The sequence below is a fragment of the Dicentrarchus labrax genome, unplaced genomic scaffold (assembly GCF_905237075.1).
Source record: "Dicentrarchus labrax unplaced genomic scaffold, dlabrax2021, whole genome shotgun sequence".
NCBI classification, from domain to species: Eukaryota; Metazoa; Chordata; class Actinopteri; family Moronidae; genus Dicentrarchus; species Dicentrarchus labrax.
In genome coordinates, this window is record NW_026136701.1 from 24699805 (window position 1) to 24719161 (window position 19357).

Here is a 19357-nt window from a genome sequence, read left to right on the forward strand (position 1 = left end):
CTGTTGTTGCTCTCCGAGCCTCAGAAAGTCCCTGTCTTTTGTTTTTCTTTGAGGTTATATTGTCTGCCATGTTTTTATATATCGTGCTGTTTCTCTTTCTGTAAAGCAGCTTGTAGCTTTAAAAAGTGCCATAAATAAAACTTATACTGCTTCCACTACTGGTAGAAGTTGTAATATAGCAGTGCTGGTGTTACTACTGGTAGAATAACTGGAACTGGTGTTCACTGAAATTATTTATAGTGCTGTAACAGTCAACTGTTGTCATTTATGTGTTAAAAACACATTTTTTATCAATAGATTTGTTGGTTGCTGCTCCCAGATGTGACGATTTGTTACCTTTCTTTGTTTCACATCACAGTAAATCCACATTTGAGTTTTCTTGTCATTAATCATTATTTTATTGCAATTTTCATTATGATTGAATTGTTTTTAAGCCAAAATAATCAATTAATTGCACCCTGTGTAGGCTGTAGTAGTAATCATAATGTTGGTACTGAGAATATGAAGCAGTTTATCTGATTATTAACTATTAAAGATGGATGTTGTAGAGATATTAAAGCTTTCTGAGACAAACTGAATAAATAAATAAACTATATAGACTACTAGTATTGCAGTAATAGTTTATAATAGTGATCTTTAAGGTGGTTTAAAGTGGTTGTCGTACACTGGTTGTACTGTAAAGTGACACTGTGTTAGTTGTATCAGGTGTGAGACAGTTTATAAATCTACCTGAGCGCAGCCTGAACAAACCGCGGCTCTCTCCCCACGTCGACTGGTTTTCCAGGTAAATCTGGGTCCGTTTGGGGGCGTGTCCCGTCACACCTGCCTCTGCCTGCGGGCTAAATAAATAGAGCTCAGTGTCCCGTTACAGCACGGTTCAACTGCTCTCATCTAACGGTAACCAACAGTAGTTTGTGTGATTCAGACGACGCTCACTGGGAGTGTGTGTGGGTGAGGGACTTCAGGGGGTAACTGATGGGAAACCGAGGAGTAAACAAGAGTCTAAAACATGACTTTTCTTGTAGAAGTTACACAGAAGTTTTTAGTTGTGACCTGAACAGGAAACGATGAAGCAACAGATTTTAGCTTTGTAAACGGGCGTAATGACACAGTGAGTAAACATACTTTTATTTTATTTATCCCTAAAATGCCTCTCTGTGGGATCTAGTAAAGTTTACTCAATCAGTTTATTCTAAGAATATTAAAGTTATGTTTCATTTTTTGAATAAACAAACTTTTGATTTCATATATTTAACTTACATTTGACTTATAATATTAGTTTATGTTTATGAAGGCCAAGAATTTAGTTTTTGTTATTTGTGTCAAGGTTGCTGCTCCAATTTCTGTCTTCACTCCAACATGAATAAGCATCACAGCTCCTCCATTGTGTTGAGGTGGAGGCAGAAATGTCAGAGCCTTATGGACAGACAAAACCAAAACTACCACTGAGATCAACAGGAGCCCCAAACGATCAACGATTATCAAATCTCTAGTACAGACACTAATAAGATATGCTGTTTGTTAGCTACTTTGACCCATAATATTGAATAAAACCGCCTCTGAAGAACCAAAATCCACAAATCTATTGTCATAAAATGGAAAAAGTACAACTCATGGTCTTGAGACTGCGAGGTTCATACTGAGTCAGCATAAACGACAGAACAGGACTGGACCGACCGATAAGACTGTGTTTGGATCTCAGCAGGATTAGACAACAATGATGTACCTTGAATAATATTATTCACAGCTTCATATGAACTGCTCAGACACTGAGAGTGCTGTTGATCTTCTCACCTCAGGAAAAAAAAAGCATCTCAGACTAGTTCTTTAAAGGACCAGAGTGTAGGATTCAGCACCATCTAGAGGTTGCAACCCGTTGAATACAGCTCAGCCTTCCAAGCGTGTTGGAGAAACTACGGTGGCTGTGAAAACTAACTCGAGCCAGTGTTTGTTTTGTTCGCTCTGGGCGACCGTAGAAACATGGCGGTGCAACATGGCGGCGTCTGTAGAAGAGGATCCACTCACTCTGTAGATAAAAACGGCTCATTTTAAGGTAACAAATCTTATATTCAGGGGATTATACACTAATCAGAACGTACCAGTGAATATTTGATTCTAATGTTCCACGTTGGACTAAAACTACTTGGAGATCATGAATCTTCAGCTTTTGCTCTATGAATAGTTCAGTGTGCTTCGGTTTTGACTGAAACACCAGATAGAACATATTTTCTGGCTCGCAAACTCCTGAATCAATCTCCTGTCCTTCAGCTCGGGCTTTCATCTCTTCACCTGAATAACAAAAAGAAAATATACACAGAAACCCCTCGGCTGCAGCAGGAGACTGCTTCACACTATCAAGTGTACATAAAGTCTCAACCTGGTGGACGGGGAGTTGAAACACCACCTGTTGAGACGGCGTCGACGACGAATCCTGCAGCCGAGTGTATCTGCAACAGAAAGCCCCCCCCAGATGGAAACGGTTTGCAGCCGCAGCTCATCAGTATGCGTCTGGGTTTGGTAGACGAGGCTGGAACATGTTGCTGTGGTGAACGCATCACAAATCATGACTGCTGCTCTCTCTCTCTCTCTCTCTCTCTCTCCTTTTATTCTCGCATCGATCGATTGGTCCGATTTTTCTTCTTTTTGTTGTCTGAGCATGAAATGAACCAGCTGCTGTGAGGCAAGTTGTTAAGGTGGGGGAGTCACGGTGTGTGAGTCCTGAGTGAGGTGTGTGTGTGTGTGTGTGTGTGTGTGTGTGTGTGTGTGTGTGTGTGTGTGTGTGTGTGTGTGTGTGTGTGTGTGTGTGTGTCGCTATCTTTTGCTGCATCATTCGCCGCCTGCCTCTCAGTTGAATTCAATTCATTAGTGTTTTATTGGCATGAATGTTACATGAGCCGAGCTGCCAAAAGACCCTGAATGTAGCAGCAGTTTATCACGGAGAAAAACAGAAAAATAAAATTACTGTAAACATCTGCCAAACACCCTCTCTCTCTCTCTCTCTCTCTCTCTCTCTCTCTCTCTCTCCTCTCTCTTTTTTATTTCTTTATTCTTCTCTCCATCTCTCGGTGCAGCAGTGGCTCATGGGAGCAGCCCCGAGCGACCCTGTGGGATAAATCCATTTTAGAAACTCGAAATCTTGACAGATACCTTTTTTTTTTTTCTGTACGAGAGAGCAAGGGAAAGAGGGAGGGTAAGGAAAAGACATGTGTACACACACACACACACACACACACACACACACACACACACACGCACACAGGCTCAGCAGGGAGCATGGAGGGAAGCAGGCAGGAGCCTCCCAGGCATTTTACTCATGTAGAGAATGTAATGAAATCTGAGCCGCTCTTCCTCCTCCTCTGTTTCCCCTCGTCTTCCTCCTCTTTCCACCGTGCACCTCGTGTGTGGAATTGAAAAGGAAAGCAGGAAGTGAAGAAACAACGACGAGGACGAAAGCGTGACTGCTGATTGCAGATGTGCTGATACGTACTGAAGAGGAGACTCAGACTGTTTGTTGTTTACTGGCAGGAGCTGGAATATGTTGGTCAGTATTGACTTTACAGATCAACAGGGGCGTGTCCGGACCTCTTTTGACTCGGGTGGCACAAGTGGGGCTCTGATTTATGCAGCGGTGGGATGAAAGTATGTGTCTCCTAATTTATGCAATTCCAACGCTGTTTATGGACCGCAGTGTGCAGAAATATTCAAATACACTAGTTTATACCACATGTAAAAAGAACTGCGTGCAATGGGGAAACTCAAAGAACCCATTTTTATTCAGATATCTCGAGGTCAGAGGTCAGAGGGATTTTTAGAGTTTATAGTGTTATTTAAGCTCCCTTTTCAACATGCCAGCATGACATTGTTGGTACCAAATGATGTGTTAGGTCATTTTGCTTTAAAACCAGCGTCTGAAAGACAAAGTGGAAGAGGGGGGGATAATGGGGGATGGCAGATACAGTAGATGATTACTGTTCCCAAACACAAGACCTGCTGTTGATTTGTCTGCTGTCACACACTTACACACTGGACCTTTCGAATAATTACTAACTCAGTAAAGTAAAGTACATTCTTCACTGAAGTAGAAGTACAGATACTTAAAATGTACTTAAAGTATAAAAGTATCCTCTTGGTTTCTCTGAAGGACATTTTTCTGCTGGCTGTTTCTGTGCAAAGAGAACTGAAACTTATAAATAGGGTTGAATTCTCTTATCTGTTTAATCTTGTTACACCGTTATGTCTTTTTCCATCATGTTACGTCGGTCATGCACTGGTTCTGATTGTGGGAAGGCGTGCAGGGATGCAACAATACACCTTAGATTCATGCAGTAATGTTAAAGTCGAGTGTTGGATTCCCAGATTTTAAAGCTTTATTGTCTGATGTTTTTTTGTGATTCTTGCAACTGTTTGTATTAATTATTTGTTGTTACATAAAGATTCATAATAACTAGACATCAGACAACCTGGCGCCTACATTAACCCACAAATGTGAGGCTAACAGCGGCTAATGCAGTGTAAAATTGGTTAAGTTCCCCTTTAAGCTTCGCCGGTATAGAAAAGGAAACCTGCCGCTCAATCAGTTTAATTGATACGCCGGGCTGATATTGGCCTTTTATATGAAGTGTAGCCGACAGTAAATCTCCCAGCCTCCCACTCTCTTCTATTTCTGCCTCAGGCTCTTGGCCTTTACGTCTGGGGTCTCCTTCAGGCTTTACACTTTCCTCTCTCCATCAAACTGGCACTTGTTTCCTCCCTGTGAGGAAGCCAGTCCTTATAACTCATGTTTACAGCACTTTTCTCTTCCCCGTGTTGATTTCCGCCAAATATCGAGTCTTTCTCTCAGTTCCTTTTGATACAATGACACGCTCGGGTAGGGAATTGGTTGCACTGACATGCGAGGAGGCCGCTCTGTGAGTTTGGTGGAAATATTTTGATTAAATTGGGCTTTTTGAATCATCTCCTGAGTGGAAATACCTAATATACAGGCACAAAAAAGGTTTCTTCTTCAGTTTGAGGTTGTTTTTCTGGATATAAGTACATTTATATTCTTTCCATCTTGTTTGCTCCGATCCCTCAAAAGTTTAGGTAATGCAAGGATCACCCCAACACATGATTCCAGCTTTAAATCACCCTGTTTGACTGGCTTACAGCCCTCGTAATGTGTGTCGTGTGTGTGTGTGTGTGTGTGTGTATGAAAGCTGGCAGGCAGAGCTAATCAATCTCTGGTTGGAGTTGGAGCTCCCATATAAGGTGGTGCGATAACTGATGCTGGCATATATTGATGTAGAGTATACACTTTTATCTTTTCAAGAAAATTGAAATTAATGAAGGCAGTTTTTACGTGTGAAGAGGTGAAATTGAGTCTCTTTAGGTAATAGTTCTCATAAGGTGAAACCATTGACTGTATATACAACGGACAGAGCTTCCAGGGTCTTAAAAGTATCTGAAACCTGCAGTTTATGTAACGGCCAGCAGGGGGCAGCCCCATTACCATTCAGTCTTATGGAGAAATTAGTCGACTTCTCAGTTGATTTATGAGCTCAGTAAACAGTTTCCTGATGAGTTTCTGGTCTCAGTCTCTAGTTTCAGTCTTCTTCCATACAGCATGATGTTCATTTAGTAACTGATGGTCCCATTTAGAGTAAAACAGACCGTAAAGCAGGGTATGCTTTAGGATAGCCAGTGATAACAGCTCAACTCGCAGTATGACGATGACTATAAGGCCAAACTGGAGGCTTCACATCAGTTTGTAGCTTATATTTATCTGTGTCCAGGGCTTTTAGACACAGGATATATTCAAAGATCTCTCCTCGAACAGTGACACTGACAGTGAATCCATCTGAAAGCTTTGTTTGTTGTAGGTTTTTACATATTTTGCTTGATGATCGTCACCTGTCATTCATTCTGACATTTTCTAACCTGAATACTGATTGTTTCGTGCACTCTTTATGTTTTTAGTATGAAAACCACAAAGTTGCGTATTGGAAGTGTCATCCAGCAGGAATCGGTGTTCTCTCTGTGTTCTGTGTCCATCTTTATCAGCACATTGTTGGTTTTGTTCAACCTTAATCTCATAAAAAAACACACCAGAAATGAGGTGTTTGTGGCTGTGAGATTCCAGCTGCCACTTTTTGAAACAGCAGCTGGCACTGGGAGAGGAAGAGGAGGAGATGAGGAACAGGAGAGATGGAGGGAGGAGAGGATTTTTTTGTGTTTTTTTTTTTTATGTCTTTCATTCTTCACACTCCCATCCACCAACTCTTCTTATATCCCGTCACCACAACAAATCCCCAACTCATTTTCATCAGTTTTTTAATAAAAACTGAGACGAATAAGAAGGTTGTGGAACGAAAGAGGAGGAGGAGGAGGAGGAGGAGGAGGAGGAGTGGTGGTGGTGTTGGTCATTTATGGATCTTAATGGGCTCATCTAAATGTAAATGAGCACTGAGGTGGAGACAGGATGTCTGTCTGTCTGTCTGTCTGTCTGTCTGCTGGGAGAGCAAAATATTTAGAAAAGAGGCAATTTGTGTTTTCAGTTCACTTCAGTTCACTTCAGTGTCTGCGTTAATGGCAAAAAAGTGTCCAGACTGAGGAACCAGAAGGTGTTGTGAGCATTATTTTAACATCAGTAACTGTTGATAACATCAGTTTTACAGGAAATAACTGAGACCACCAAGGTAAAAACAGATTTTTGAGTCAGATTTGGAAGACAATCTGGTTTCTTTATGGTACAAAAACATGATTTTCACTCTAGAGTTGAGCTGATTAGTGATTGTTGATTATTGTAGTGACTGTTTCATTAGTCAGTTGACAGAAGATGAACTGTGAAGCCATTTTTCAAGCAAAAATGTTTAATATTCTGTTTCCAGCTTCTGATTTGTACCAGTTTGTTGTTTTTCTTTGTCTTGTGTGATAGTAAATTGAATATCTTAAAGCTTTTGTCGGACTAAACAAGCAGTCTGAAGACATCACCTTGAGCTTTGAGGAATTGTGACCATTTCCACTATTTTCAGACTTTTTATGAAGTAATTCATCAGTTAAACACAAATAATCCGCGTACAGAGAGAGGAAGTATTAAAAGCAGCACCATTGTCATTTCTTACAGGGGCATTTACATTTTTATTACATTACATTTATTCACACATTTCATCATTGATTAATCAGTTAATTTATTTGCTTCATTAATTGTTTGGGCTATAAAATATCAGGATAAAATCTCAAAGTCCTTTTTTGCAACACCCAAACAAATGGGTATCATGGAAAACTGAGAAAACCAGGAAATAATATTACAAAATGTCTCGCCATTTTGACTTAAAAACATAAACCTTTATTAAATTATCAAATAATTAATTGACATATTCACATACATCACATACAACTATACATTAAAAGACAAACACAGACTGTAAAATGGGTTAAAAAACAGACAAACAATAAATTAATGAATAAATGAGATCATTTGATGAAAAGAAGTGCCTCATAAAGGAGTATTGCATTGGTGGAGGATGGGTAAATAGATAAAGAGAGAAGAGAGAGGGAGTGATTGTGAGCCCCTGCCATTGGCTGAAGGATTTAATTAATGGACTCGTTGCGACTAGTTTCTGCTTCATGTTTTATAAGTTTTAAATCCGATTAATGCTGCGATGGGCAAATACAGTTGATGAAGGGGGAAACGGTCATGTTTTTTTTTTTGTTTCACAGGAAAAAGTGAGACAGCAGCGGAGTGTTTATATGTGTTAGATGTATTATACTGTTATTAATATAATATCTGCAGAAACTGACGGGTTTAACTTACAGTTTGATGAGTCTGCTGTCGCCAGCTGCTCTGTTAGCGGGTCAAACAGGGATTTGGTTTGTTTATATCCACCCACCACTGCAGATACAACCACCCATGGTCAGAATGTGTGTGTGTGTGTTTATAGGTGTGTGTGTGTTTGTGTGTTGTGTGTTGTGTGTGTGTGCCTGTGGGCCGGGGGGATTAGCCATATTAGCCATGTTAGATAGACACATGTGGCCGGCACAGATGCTGTGGAAACTCAATCTGTACAGTTGGAACGATTGGGGTCAGTAGCACCAGCTGTGTGTGTGTGTGTGTGTGTGTGTGTGTGTGTGTGTGTGTGTGTGTGTGTGTGTGTGTGTGTGTGTGTGTGTGTGTGTGTGTGTGTGTGTGTGTGTGTGTGTGTGTGTGTGTGTGTGTGTAAACCTGCTGCTATAACTAAGGCATATAAGGCTCCCTGTATCGTGGCCAGGATCCAGTCTCAGGAATTCAGGATGACGTCCAGCTCCAGCCGTTGTTTTGTTAGCTATGTAACAGGGAACAGAAGGGACACGGAGCTTTATTTTGAAAACGGTCAAAATGCCCATAACTCCTTAAATATTCAAACTATGTTGAACTATTTTAGGTCCCTGATTTGTTCCAGATGAGCATGGCAACAATAAATCAAAAAATATAAAAATAAACAGAGTAAACATCAGGTACCATGGCAACAAGATACAAGTTATAATCTCCATCATGAGATATTAAGACCCAATGATTAATGATGTTTATTTTACTGGTGGAAAGAATTGAGCTGTATTTCCCTTCGTATTGAAGGACGTGGTTTCAATAGTTTGACACTTGGCGCCCTTTGGATCACTGATCTTTAACTCTATATATCACTCTATATATGTCATATTAATCATAACATTTGAATTTAGCATTATGAAGCTATATTTGTGTCCCTCTACCTTCCAGTTGTATTCGTACAGCAGAACTGTACCAATGACCTTCTGGGTCGTTTTAATGACCTGACACAGAGTCCTCCCAGTGCACATCCCATGTTGCCAGTTTGTGATGTTTCCTGTCAGGATGCTTTCTATCACACCTCTGTAGACGTTAACTAGAACTTGGCCCAGGAATCTGGTAAGCAGGGTGGAGATATGAGATGACAATGATTCCCAGGAACCTAAAACCGTTCACCTGCTCCACCTCAGCTCCACTGGTGTAAACAGAAATGTGTGTCTATGCCTTAAATCGTTGAGCAGTAGTTTGTTTTCTGTGCATCACTCTGCAAGATTGTTGATTTCCTCCCGATAGGAAGTTTAATCTTTGTTTGAAATCCGGCCGGTGGTGGTGGTGTCATCTGTGAAACTAAACAACAGAGTTACACCAAAAGTGCTTCAGCTTTCAAGATACTGGAAGGAGAACAAAGCACAACAATGCTTTTTATCTTCTCCAAGGTCTCCACTATATGAAATGGATTCTTGTATAAAAATATTTTACTGCTAATTGCATTTTGTGGCACACCCATTAAATAAGTGCAAAATAAAGGCATCTGAAATGGGAGATGACTCACCTGAACTCATGTAATTTCATAATACAAGCTCTGATTGATTCCACATTTGGTGTGGAGGTGGGCAGGAGGTTCCTCTACATATCTGGAAAACATAATGTGAATATTTTGATGCATTGAGGAAATTCAGGACATACAAACACAGAAGCACCATAGGCGGAAATATATAAACTTTTAGAATCTATGATGAATGTATTTACTTTAAGGTAGGTTTGGATGGGATTGTGCAGTCAGGTCTGACTGTGCTGAATCCAGCAATATATGATATCTAACTGTAGCAGGAATGGTCAGTGGTCTACATTAAGAAATGTATGACGTGTGCCATCAAAATGAAATGGCCATAAATGGCTTTTCTGTGTAGTCTTGCAGCTTTTCTCACTCAAGGACACTTTGCCTGTTGCGGAATCAACCCTGCGACCTTCCCTTTACAAGATCATTATTATTTCATCTTATTCACCATCAGCTCATCCTGCTGGCCACATTTCAAACAGCTCTTTGAGTAAACCAGAGCTCTTATTTCACACCCAGTTCCTGTGGTCACATCGGCTGTTTCAGTTGTAACGCCCTCAGATTTCACATTTCTGCTGCCACACAGCAATAAATCTGCTCCGAACTGAAGGAAATGAGAGCATTTTTCTGTCATAGCCTCGGTATTAAGTGGAATGTGCTGTAGGTTGAGTCGAAGAGGAGAAATGTGTGGGACTCTGTGAATATTTCTCTGCTTTCTCATGTGTCATTGCGACTCCTGTTTATGGAAGATGACATTTTTGAAAGAAAAGGAAAGTCTTCCACCCAGACGGCTTCTCCTTTCAGCCGTAAAACGACGGAGAACTCTGCCGCCACCCTCACTCATTATACTGTGGTGAGGAGTGGAAAAGAAAACTCTTTTAAAGCAAAGTTCACTTCTCGAGAAGGCTCTCAAGTCTTTGGAAGGTCAGTGTGACGTCTCAGCCGCCCAATTATTCTGGATTCAAAACCGGCAGGAAAAGTTGCCCAACGTGTCCTTCAGTTGTGTTTCTTAATCATCTGTCCACTTTGATCTCCTCTCAGCTGTCGTTGTACCGCACTCTGAGTCTGACACGAGGCTTTCTTCTTTTGCGGTGGTCTGTAATATTAATGGTCGCAGCCATGTTTGATTTGGGCCGAGGCCTGAAGTGTGGACAGCGAGGCATCGGGGTTAAGGGAGTTTCTGTGTTCCCACATTTCAGCGCTCCTCAACACGTTGCGCTTTGTAGGAGTCCATTAGCAACAGTCGTGTGGCGGCTATCGAAAGAGTAGAAAGAAAGAGGCAGGGAGGGAGATGAGACAGAAAAGGGAAGAAAGAGAAGGAGATGATCAAAAACAGAAGTACAAAGGGAGAAAGAAGGGAAAGAGAGACGTTTCTGAACCATATTCTGCTGACTAAACCTCAGGAGTGAAAGAGTTTTCTTGTACCAAACAGAGAAGAGAGAGAGAGAGAGAGAGAGAGAGAGAGAGAGAGAGCTTGAAGAAAAAAAAAAGCTGCAGAGAGACTGAGAGAAACAAAGTTTTAAAGGGCCGCACTCCTCTCAGATTAAAACCACATTGTTTTAGCAGCACACGCTGGTATTTCCTCTCGGTCAGGCTGCTGGGTGGAGCACCGGGGGAACGCGAGTGCCTTGCCAAGCAGCACTGCAGCTGACTCTCGGCAGCACATGGAATTACCTCTGCTGCTCTCAGCATGCCGGGGCAAGAGAGGGGCCAGGATATTTGAGAGGAGAAAGGCATCACCAGTCGTTAGGTCCCGGAGGGTTGAAGGGTGCGCTGGTCGACTTTCTCAGGCTCCGAGTGTCGACTGGGATGAAATGCAAGTAAAGTTTTGGCAACTTCAGGATTATAAGGAGCGCTGACAAGCAGGCGAGTCACAGTTTGCGGCAGTGCTTTGGATAAAATGGCTTCAGTAGCGTCACAAACGGTTTAATGCTGCAGTCTTGTGAAAACTTTTAATCTCTTAACTGTTCAGGTAAAAAAAGAACTGATTTGGTGATTTGCAGGTCAAAAGATGTCTGAGATCTAGCTGAATATACTAAATTTGCTAACTAACTCTATTTCAGCTGCAGTGGTTTGCAGTTTAATGCACACTGCTGAAGGAATATGTAAATATAAGAGTTATTCTCAATCAGCAGTGATTCAGGGATTTGCCAATGAAAACATGTCCAGAGATGTTGGTGAAAATTGGACTGAATTTTGAGTGAGAAAGGAAACCTTTTTTGAGTGACCTTGGAAACTGAGGTTTTACCTCAGAACTGTCTTAACTTTAAACTAAGTAAACTCAGTCTGCTATTTAGGACATGTATGGTACATTTATCCATTATTTCAACAGTTTTTAAATGCTTATATTTCATTTTGGAGCACCTAGAAACATAGACAAACTGGAATCTGCAACTCAATAAAACAGCAAGAAATACTTTTATTAACCTTAAAACAGTCATTTGTTGTTTTTTTGAAGCTGTGAGACTACAGATTGTGGATTGCTTTTGTATATTTATCAGTCGCTCTGGGAAGTTACTAACGCAAATTCAACCAATTCCTGTGAATTCTGTGCTATCACCGTAATCTAAACGCAATTTTAAACAATCACCAGAGTTTCCAAGTTTCCCCAAGTTGAGCCATACGTCACCGAACTACGAATGATTATTCTAACTGGAACGAGTTGCCTTAGATTGTTAATGAGGAAATATATGACTTCTGTCGGACGAAAATGTAGTAAAGGAAGTGACAGGAAGTGTCACAGTTACTACCCAGAATGCCATTTGGCAGCGAGCAGCATGGCAGCGATTTCTGGCCCGAGATGCTTTTTTTTCCAGCGGGCAGTAGGGAGAAGCCGGTCGTATCTGGGATCTGGGTGTGAAAGGCGAATGCAGTGTGATGGTTTTAAACTGGATTATATACTCATCTGTCTGCATATGTGTGTGTGTTGTACTGTATATAATCTACTGGGGATTAAACGCACTGTACTCAAGCCAGCAGAAGAGTTAGCGGACAGTGACGTTCTAAACCCAGTGAAACCAAAACAGCGATATAATCGAAGAAAACTGGCAGCGGTTTTCCAACCGTTCGCTCAACCCTCGCCAACGGGCTTATGATTGGTTTAACCTGTACTTATTGAAGCTTTATTTATCCACTGAAAGCTAACTGAGCACACATGTTCTTCTGCAGCAACGCCCTGCTTCATAGCTCACACGTTCCCTTGACCACTCGTCTGCTGGTGACTTCTGAGCTTCTCAACCGGAGCAAATGGGGCTCTGTTTATTGTTTAAACACTCCATTAAGGGACGGTAGCTGCTGGGAGACTCAATAGTCTCTTTCCCCACCCAAACTGCCTGACCACTTGTAGATGTTTGAACTTATAAACTTTGCTTTTCTAGACTTAACACCTGATTGGCACATTTAGTCATCTCAGTCAAATCAGAAGACGTGTATTGTCGGTGGCACTCGCTCTTTCCACTGATGTTTTCCAATTTATAGGGTCAGATTAGGCCTCATAATCATAACATTTAGACATTTTCTTCAGTATCAAAGTTATCTTGTCTGTCCATTAATGATTTAACAGGAACTGCTTGTAGCTAATGCATATATAATACTGTATAAACATCTTGCTTCAACATAGCGGTCTGGAAAACACAATCCTATTTTGGTGATTATACTCTGGATGCTAAAACATTCCTATAAATATATATTATATTCAGTTTCGGCCAAAAACTCCTCCTAAATTGAAACACCCTAACTTATGCTAAAAATAACAAAAATATATTTTCCACTGTAAATAAAATGAGCAAAGTTAAATCAGCCAACAGCTCAACAGGCTTATTTTTAATTCTGTCGCCTGTTACCGCAGAGACAAAACATAAACTCAGGCATCATATATACCCAGTGAGAGAGTCTTGTAGCTGCTGCACTGCACCTCTCTGTGCAGTGTTGTACATTTCCTGGCTAACACAGCTGCTCAGCCGCTCTGTTCCCCCCCCTGAGATCAGTCAGCTACACTGAGAGCCAAAGACTGGGTCACCACTTCCTCCTCCTCTTCCTCCTCCTCATTTTCTCCAGATTGCAGCTGGCGGATGTAATTGAATTAAGGAGGAAGCTTTGTATTATGGATGTGGACGCAGTAGAAAAGATGCAAAGGAAACAGGGTACCTGTTGGTGTTTCTGATTGGTCTTTGATTTAGTGGCAACAGTTGGGGATTGTACAACTTCAACAACAGTCTTCTGTAATGGTCTCCATTTATGCTGGGAAAGGATTTGCCGACAACATCCGCGCTGTTGTTCGGCCTCACAGTCAGACAGTATAGATAATACACATCTGGGAGCTGCCCAGTACAACAGCTGTCTGTCTGCCAACTCAACATGTCTGCCAAAGCAAATAGGAGTTCAAGTGTTTTACTCAAAGAAGTTTTTATAGGCAGCGAGGAGGGCTTCTTTGTCTGCTTTCACTGTCCAAATCTGTTCAGTCTTTTACCTCGAGGCCAAACTCTCAGGCACTCAACACTGAGGTCACACCCAAAGACATCACTCCTGTCACTTCAATTTAAAGTCGGTTTTATTTTTCGTCCCTGAAAGCTTGCTGTAGTTGGAGAATACTCCAGTGAATATCCATCTTTTGGGCATCATTTACTCGACACTAGTTGGCTTGAAAGGAGACTTTTGAAAGGGATTGTGAGGTTATGTAGTCGTACCGTTTGTCTTCTGCGATCAATACAGGAAGGAACAGTTGATTAGGAGTCAGGTGTTTGATTGTCTCTCCAGGAAAGATACGACTGTAAAGTGACTGTAAAGTGTCTGTAAAGATGTTTTAGCTTTGTGGAGAATCCATTTTGTCCACAGTTTGTGTTTAGTGATCAATAAACACGCCAAGAAAAACTAAAAAAGGAAAATTTGGACTGTTTTCATTTCACTGGAAATGATGCAATGTTACAAAACCTTTTGGACGTTTATGCTACTTCTGCTGTTGAATGGTATGTTCTTCTCTTCACCAATAAATGATTTAAGACGCTACTTCCAGCAGAGATTCAGAGCTATGAGGAGGTGATATTGAGGTAGCTAGAAGAAGGTGCATTACTGCCGTCAATGTACTTTACAATCAGTTAATCAACCTCAAGCTCTTAGAGAACCACACACTAATCTTCTTCCGTCCTCGGTGCCTCTCTCTGTCAAGTAAGGTGATGTATGTAGTTAAAAAACAATCTTGGGAAATAAAGGGAAGTTAAATGTGACCAAAATGGATCACCTAGCAATCAAGTATTTTTTTTTTATATTCTCCGGAACCAAACTGTCCCAAAGCAGAAAGAAAGAGCCCTTTTTGTTGGAGGCAACGTAAGAAAACATGTTTAAAAGTCGTTGTCTGTGTTTTTTTGGCACACAAAGAACCAGTTGGGGTTTCTTGTCAGATACTACGGTTACATAAAGCAAATTAAACCCAACCTTTTATCTCCTTCAATAGAAAATTGCTCTGACTTGTGAGGCGGCATCATATTCCTCTAAGTGACCCAGGCGAGAGCGTGTGGGCTCCATTCACACATGGTGCATTTTGGGAAGTGTGCGTCTATTTTGAGTCTGTGTGGTCGCTCCTGTGGGTTCCCTCTAAGTAGCTTTTAGCAGGGTTTGATAAGGCTTCCACACACACTCACTCTGTTAAACCCAATAGTCTTACAGGGCATTAAACCCCCATTTTCATTTTCTCTAAAGCAGCTTTTGTTTGAAGGCGTGCGAAATGCAGCAGGCTCCCCTGATAACAGCGTACTTTGTAGGTTATCGACTGGCAGAGGTCTGTGCTGAAGTGATCTGTATCGGATCTTTACTGCGATGGGGCGCATACTTTCTCACATGCCAGCTCCTATTGGGTTATATCTTTAATCTTTGTTCACCTAAAGAGCTTTCAAGTGGTTTCTTTCTTCATTGTTGATGGCTGAGGATGGATTTGGAGATTATTTGTCATCATGTAGGCTAAAGGAAAGGGGAGAGGGCAGCGTGGAGGAACAGGCAGGTTCGTCTTTTATCCGGACAAGCTGGATTTTACTGCCCACTTTTCTGCCCCGGTGAAGCATTTGATGTACGAGAGACTGGATCCTTTCCAGCTTCTGGATTAGAGAAAGAATGGTGACCAATAAAATATCACATCAAGCAAATAAAAGTGATTTAATACTTCCAATTTATGACTAATACATTGTGTTATTAAGCATTTATCAATAGTTTATACACGTGTACACATCAAAATCAAACTACTGAAGACATATTTATTATTATAGTACTGCAAATAGAATTCATTAACTTTTAGTTGTTAACAAACATTAATAAACGCTGAATAATGTCCTTAAATCTACTTATAACTACAAGAAACAGGAACATTTTACACAATTTAAAAACAAGCACACAAAAATATTTTAAATAAGAATAAAAAAAGGCAGCTCTGACAAAAAATATCATCATTTCACCTGGATCGCCCCTTATACACTGTATTTAATCTTCGTCAACAGTAGTGCGTCTAAGTTGTGAGCTCGCATTTTCTGTTGGGTGCAATGTGCATTAGTTTCTGTTTTAGAGATTAAATATTAAAGTCGGCAAGGACTGTCTATAAATACCTTAAAAACCTTTAGAAATTAGCGATGCTCTGATACGATACCAGTATTGGGTATCCAGTCCCATACTGTGCTTATAATTGTACGAATAAAACTACTCCGATACCACTTTATGGCAGCGTGACGTTACGTAACCTCTCCTTAGTTTAGCAGGGAGGCGGAGGAGAAGCAACGTCAGCAGATATTTTAAGCAACGACATTAACAAGATTTAATGTGTTACAGTCAGAGAGTGAGGAACATCTGATCTGTTTTCAGCTGTTGTCATTAAGTTCTCATATCGACACTGTGCATTGTCAAGTTCCCAGGCAGGACTTGTACTTGTAGTTGGTGGTGCATAATTCACCAGTGAGAGACCACAGTGCTCAACCCCCGACACACCCCTCTTCCCCTCCATCCTAACTTCTGCTCACTTCTTTCATCTGTTCCCTCCTCTCTCAGTAGACTTGAAGAGCTGTGTGTCTACGGTCCATTAGAAGCTGACAGAGTGTGACTGAGGAGGTTTTAGACTCTGATGGAGTTCAACAGAGGGGGAACTGAAGGTCCTTTGCACCTCTCAGCGCCGTCTAATGTTGATTTAAGTTCTGGTTTAAAATGCCTTGAAATTTATACTGTTGTGGTCACAGCGTATCAGCCGTTTGTGTTTGATATCTCGCTCTTGTAACAGAAAAGCCTTGAAAAAGAGTGAAAGCGATTACTTTTGGGTGCTTTATCGGGCCAGTTCAGTGCGGCAGCGGCGTTGCAAACTGCAGGTTGATTGTGATCATAAAGCAGGTGATCATTATCATCAAAGCCTACCTGAAACATACAAGGAACTCCAGTTGTTTCCCTGATTGTCTGTTTGTTTGCCTCAGAGAATTTCAAGAAAACCCTAAAAAACTACAATTTGTAGATGCATAATGGAGACGTTTATAGTTTCCCCCCCTCCTCCGTAGGGAGGTGAAAAGGTCAAGCTCAAGTGGCGTGTTAGCATTTTGTTCCACCGCTTTATTACTGCAGACAAACTGTCACTTCAGAGAGGTGCAGCTGTAAAGTTGTGTTTGGTTTAACTGTCACCATTTCAGCCCTCAAGGTAAATATCATCTGACTGACAGCCAATCCTACCTGTAGCACAGGTGCAAGTGTGTGTGTGTGTGTGTGTGTGTGTGTGTGTGTGTGTGTGTGTGTCGGCACAGTGCGAGTATTGAGTATCAAAGGTTATCTTGTTCTATTTTGGGAATCTCTTCTGTAGGCAAATTTCTACCGGCTGCACGATGCGGTCTGTTGGTTCGCACACACGCTGATATACACACTCCGTGTTCATTAAATACATTTTATGTTGTTCTTCATCGTCTTAGTATTCTTGTTGTGTTAAGAATATTGACTATTGACTCCTAAATGTTTCATGTAGAGACTTTCTTTCACTATCTGGCTATCTACGTTCTGCTTCCCGGTTCTATTTTGGGAATCATTACAGCAGGAAGGTTTCTGCTGGCTACAGGATCTAATCTACCGGTCACACACACACACACACACACACACACACACACACACACACACACACACACACACACACACACACACACACACACATTCTCGCTTTAATGCTTCACACCAGCCTGTATAATCTTTATGAGTGTGAGACCAGAATGACAAAACAGGCCGTTCACATCTTCTACCTCGATTATTTAAAATCGTTTCATAAAATCTGAATCACTCAGATTCCTAAATCCAATGTAAAGAGGTGAAGCTTCCCATGTTCTCAATAACCAAAACTCAAGGTTTATGTTTAGTTGTCTGAGAGAATTTTTTAGTAGTGTACTGATTCGGTGGTAGTAAACTGACTGACTTACATTCAAAACTGTACAATGAACCCAAACAGTGAACTGCAAGAAGTTTGTGATTTTGGATGAACTTTAAGCAGATTTTTTCCTGTTAAGGAAGTTTTTTTTTTATCAAATTCTCTGTCTGCATTATATTTCTTTTATTATTTTTAACAATCATACAGACTTAACAGGCTCCTTTTATGTCAAATTCAGTGTTTTCTTGTCCCCGGCGTTTGGTCATTGATCTATTAGACAATTTATTTACACTTCTTCACAGAAATGAACCAGATGCTGAAATAACTGCCTACTGTGTGGCGTTTTTAAGTTCTCCAGCTCGCCTTAAAATCAAAAAGGCCTCACGACGCCGCTGTTAAACTTTGGCGACCCCTATTTGAGGGCCCCCGACCCCCAGGTTGGGAACCACTGGCCTTAATGTTCACAATCCGTTAGTTTAAGAGGACAGTCGTATGTGATCAATCAGCTACAGAAACGTTCTCTGATGAGTCTCTGAGGTACTTTTTGGTTTGATTTTATTGACTCTCCCCGATGAATTGATCATAAAAGTGCCTGTGATTACCAGAGACAGTTAAACATCTCTTAATGCACGCCTCACTCTGTGAAAAGCCTCATCAAAGAGCGGCAGAAATGTGTTTTTAATGGAAACCGTGTAATCTACTGTAACACACACACCAGGGTGATCTTCTGGAAAAACTGACCCCGTGACCCAAATCCTCGCCCTGCGAGTCGGCCCGCTCGGATCATAAGACGAGCAATTAGACGGGGGGACTTTCCCTCGGGCATGTAGGTCAGGTTGTTGGAGCTCGGCGTTGTGAGAAAAAGGCCTCTCGGGACCACCGAACCGCCGCTCTCTCATCCCTCCGTGTGTCTGTTTGTGCTTCAGACGGCAGGAAATGAAATCACTCTGGAAGATTTGTTTTCCTGCAGGATAACGTTTCTATTATAGTCGACTGTTTGTGTTCCAGTCACATTATTAGTTTTAATAGTAAATGATTTTAACAAGCGCTCTACGTCCATTCGGAGCCGGATGATACCTGGATAATCCCAGTTCTAGAACAAACGTGGGAGGTTTGTTTTTGGTTTTTTGAGCGTGGGAATATTTGACCACGAGTGATTGTCATTGCAACAAGCAGCACAACAGGGATCTTCTGGGTAGAAAGGGATTTAAAGAGGTAGACGAATGTATTTGAGTCGGATGTGATGAGTTTTAATCTACAAGAGCAGTTAAAGTGAGGAGTCTTGTTCCATGTGGTGGCGTTTTGGTGTCAGCTGCCAAACAGATGTCTTTTAATGAAGTTCTGTTGGTGGCGCTCTTTTATTTTCTTTCTTCTGTGTAACAAACAACACCAGGAATTTAAAATCCACTGTTTTCTTTCTCCCAGGAATGATCTGCAACAGGTGTTTAAACATAACACAAATGTATAGAAACTATAGAACACTGCCCATGTTTTATATAAAATACTTGCTTGAAATGTTAAAGTTTTGTAAGTTTTAGGAAGTTTTAGGCATTAAATGGATGGAACTAAAGTGAAGTTGAAAATCCCATATTGGTCGGGCTCTACTTTATCATCCAATCTGTGGAGAGTGACTGTAAATCACCACCTAAAGGTCAGA

The 19357-nt window shown here is 41.2% G+C and overlaps 1 protein-coding gene across 12 annotated transcripts in view; it reads left to right on the forward strand.

Moving 5' to 3' along the window:
* The window catches only part of dip2ca (disco-interacting protein 2 homolog Ca), a 210348-nt gene that overhangs the window by 78442 nt on the left and 112549 nt on the right, over window positions 1–19357 (forward strand). The window contains exon 1 of one of the 12 annotated variants that reach the window (XM_051381920.1): window positions 1015–1111. The exons of 10 other annotated variants lie outside the window; for them this stretch is intronic. Coding sequence is in view for 1 of the 2 variants with exons in the window: in XM_051382002.1 (XP_051237962.1) it covers window positions 11148–11154 (7 nt within the window). In the remaining variant the exon portion in view is untranslated. Of the gene's footprint in view, window positions 1–1014; window positions 1112–10902; window positions 11155–19357 lie in introns of those variants that run through there. One more of the 12 variants, XM_051382002.1, reaches the window with a different exon arrangement.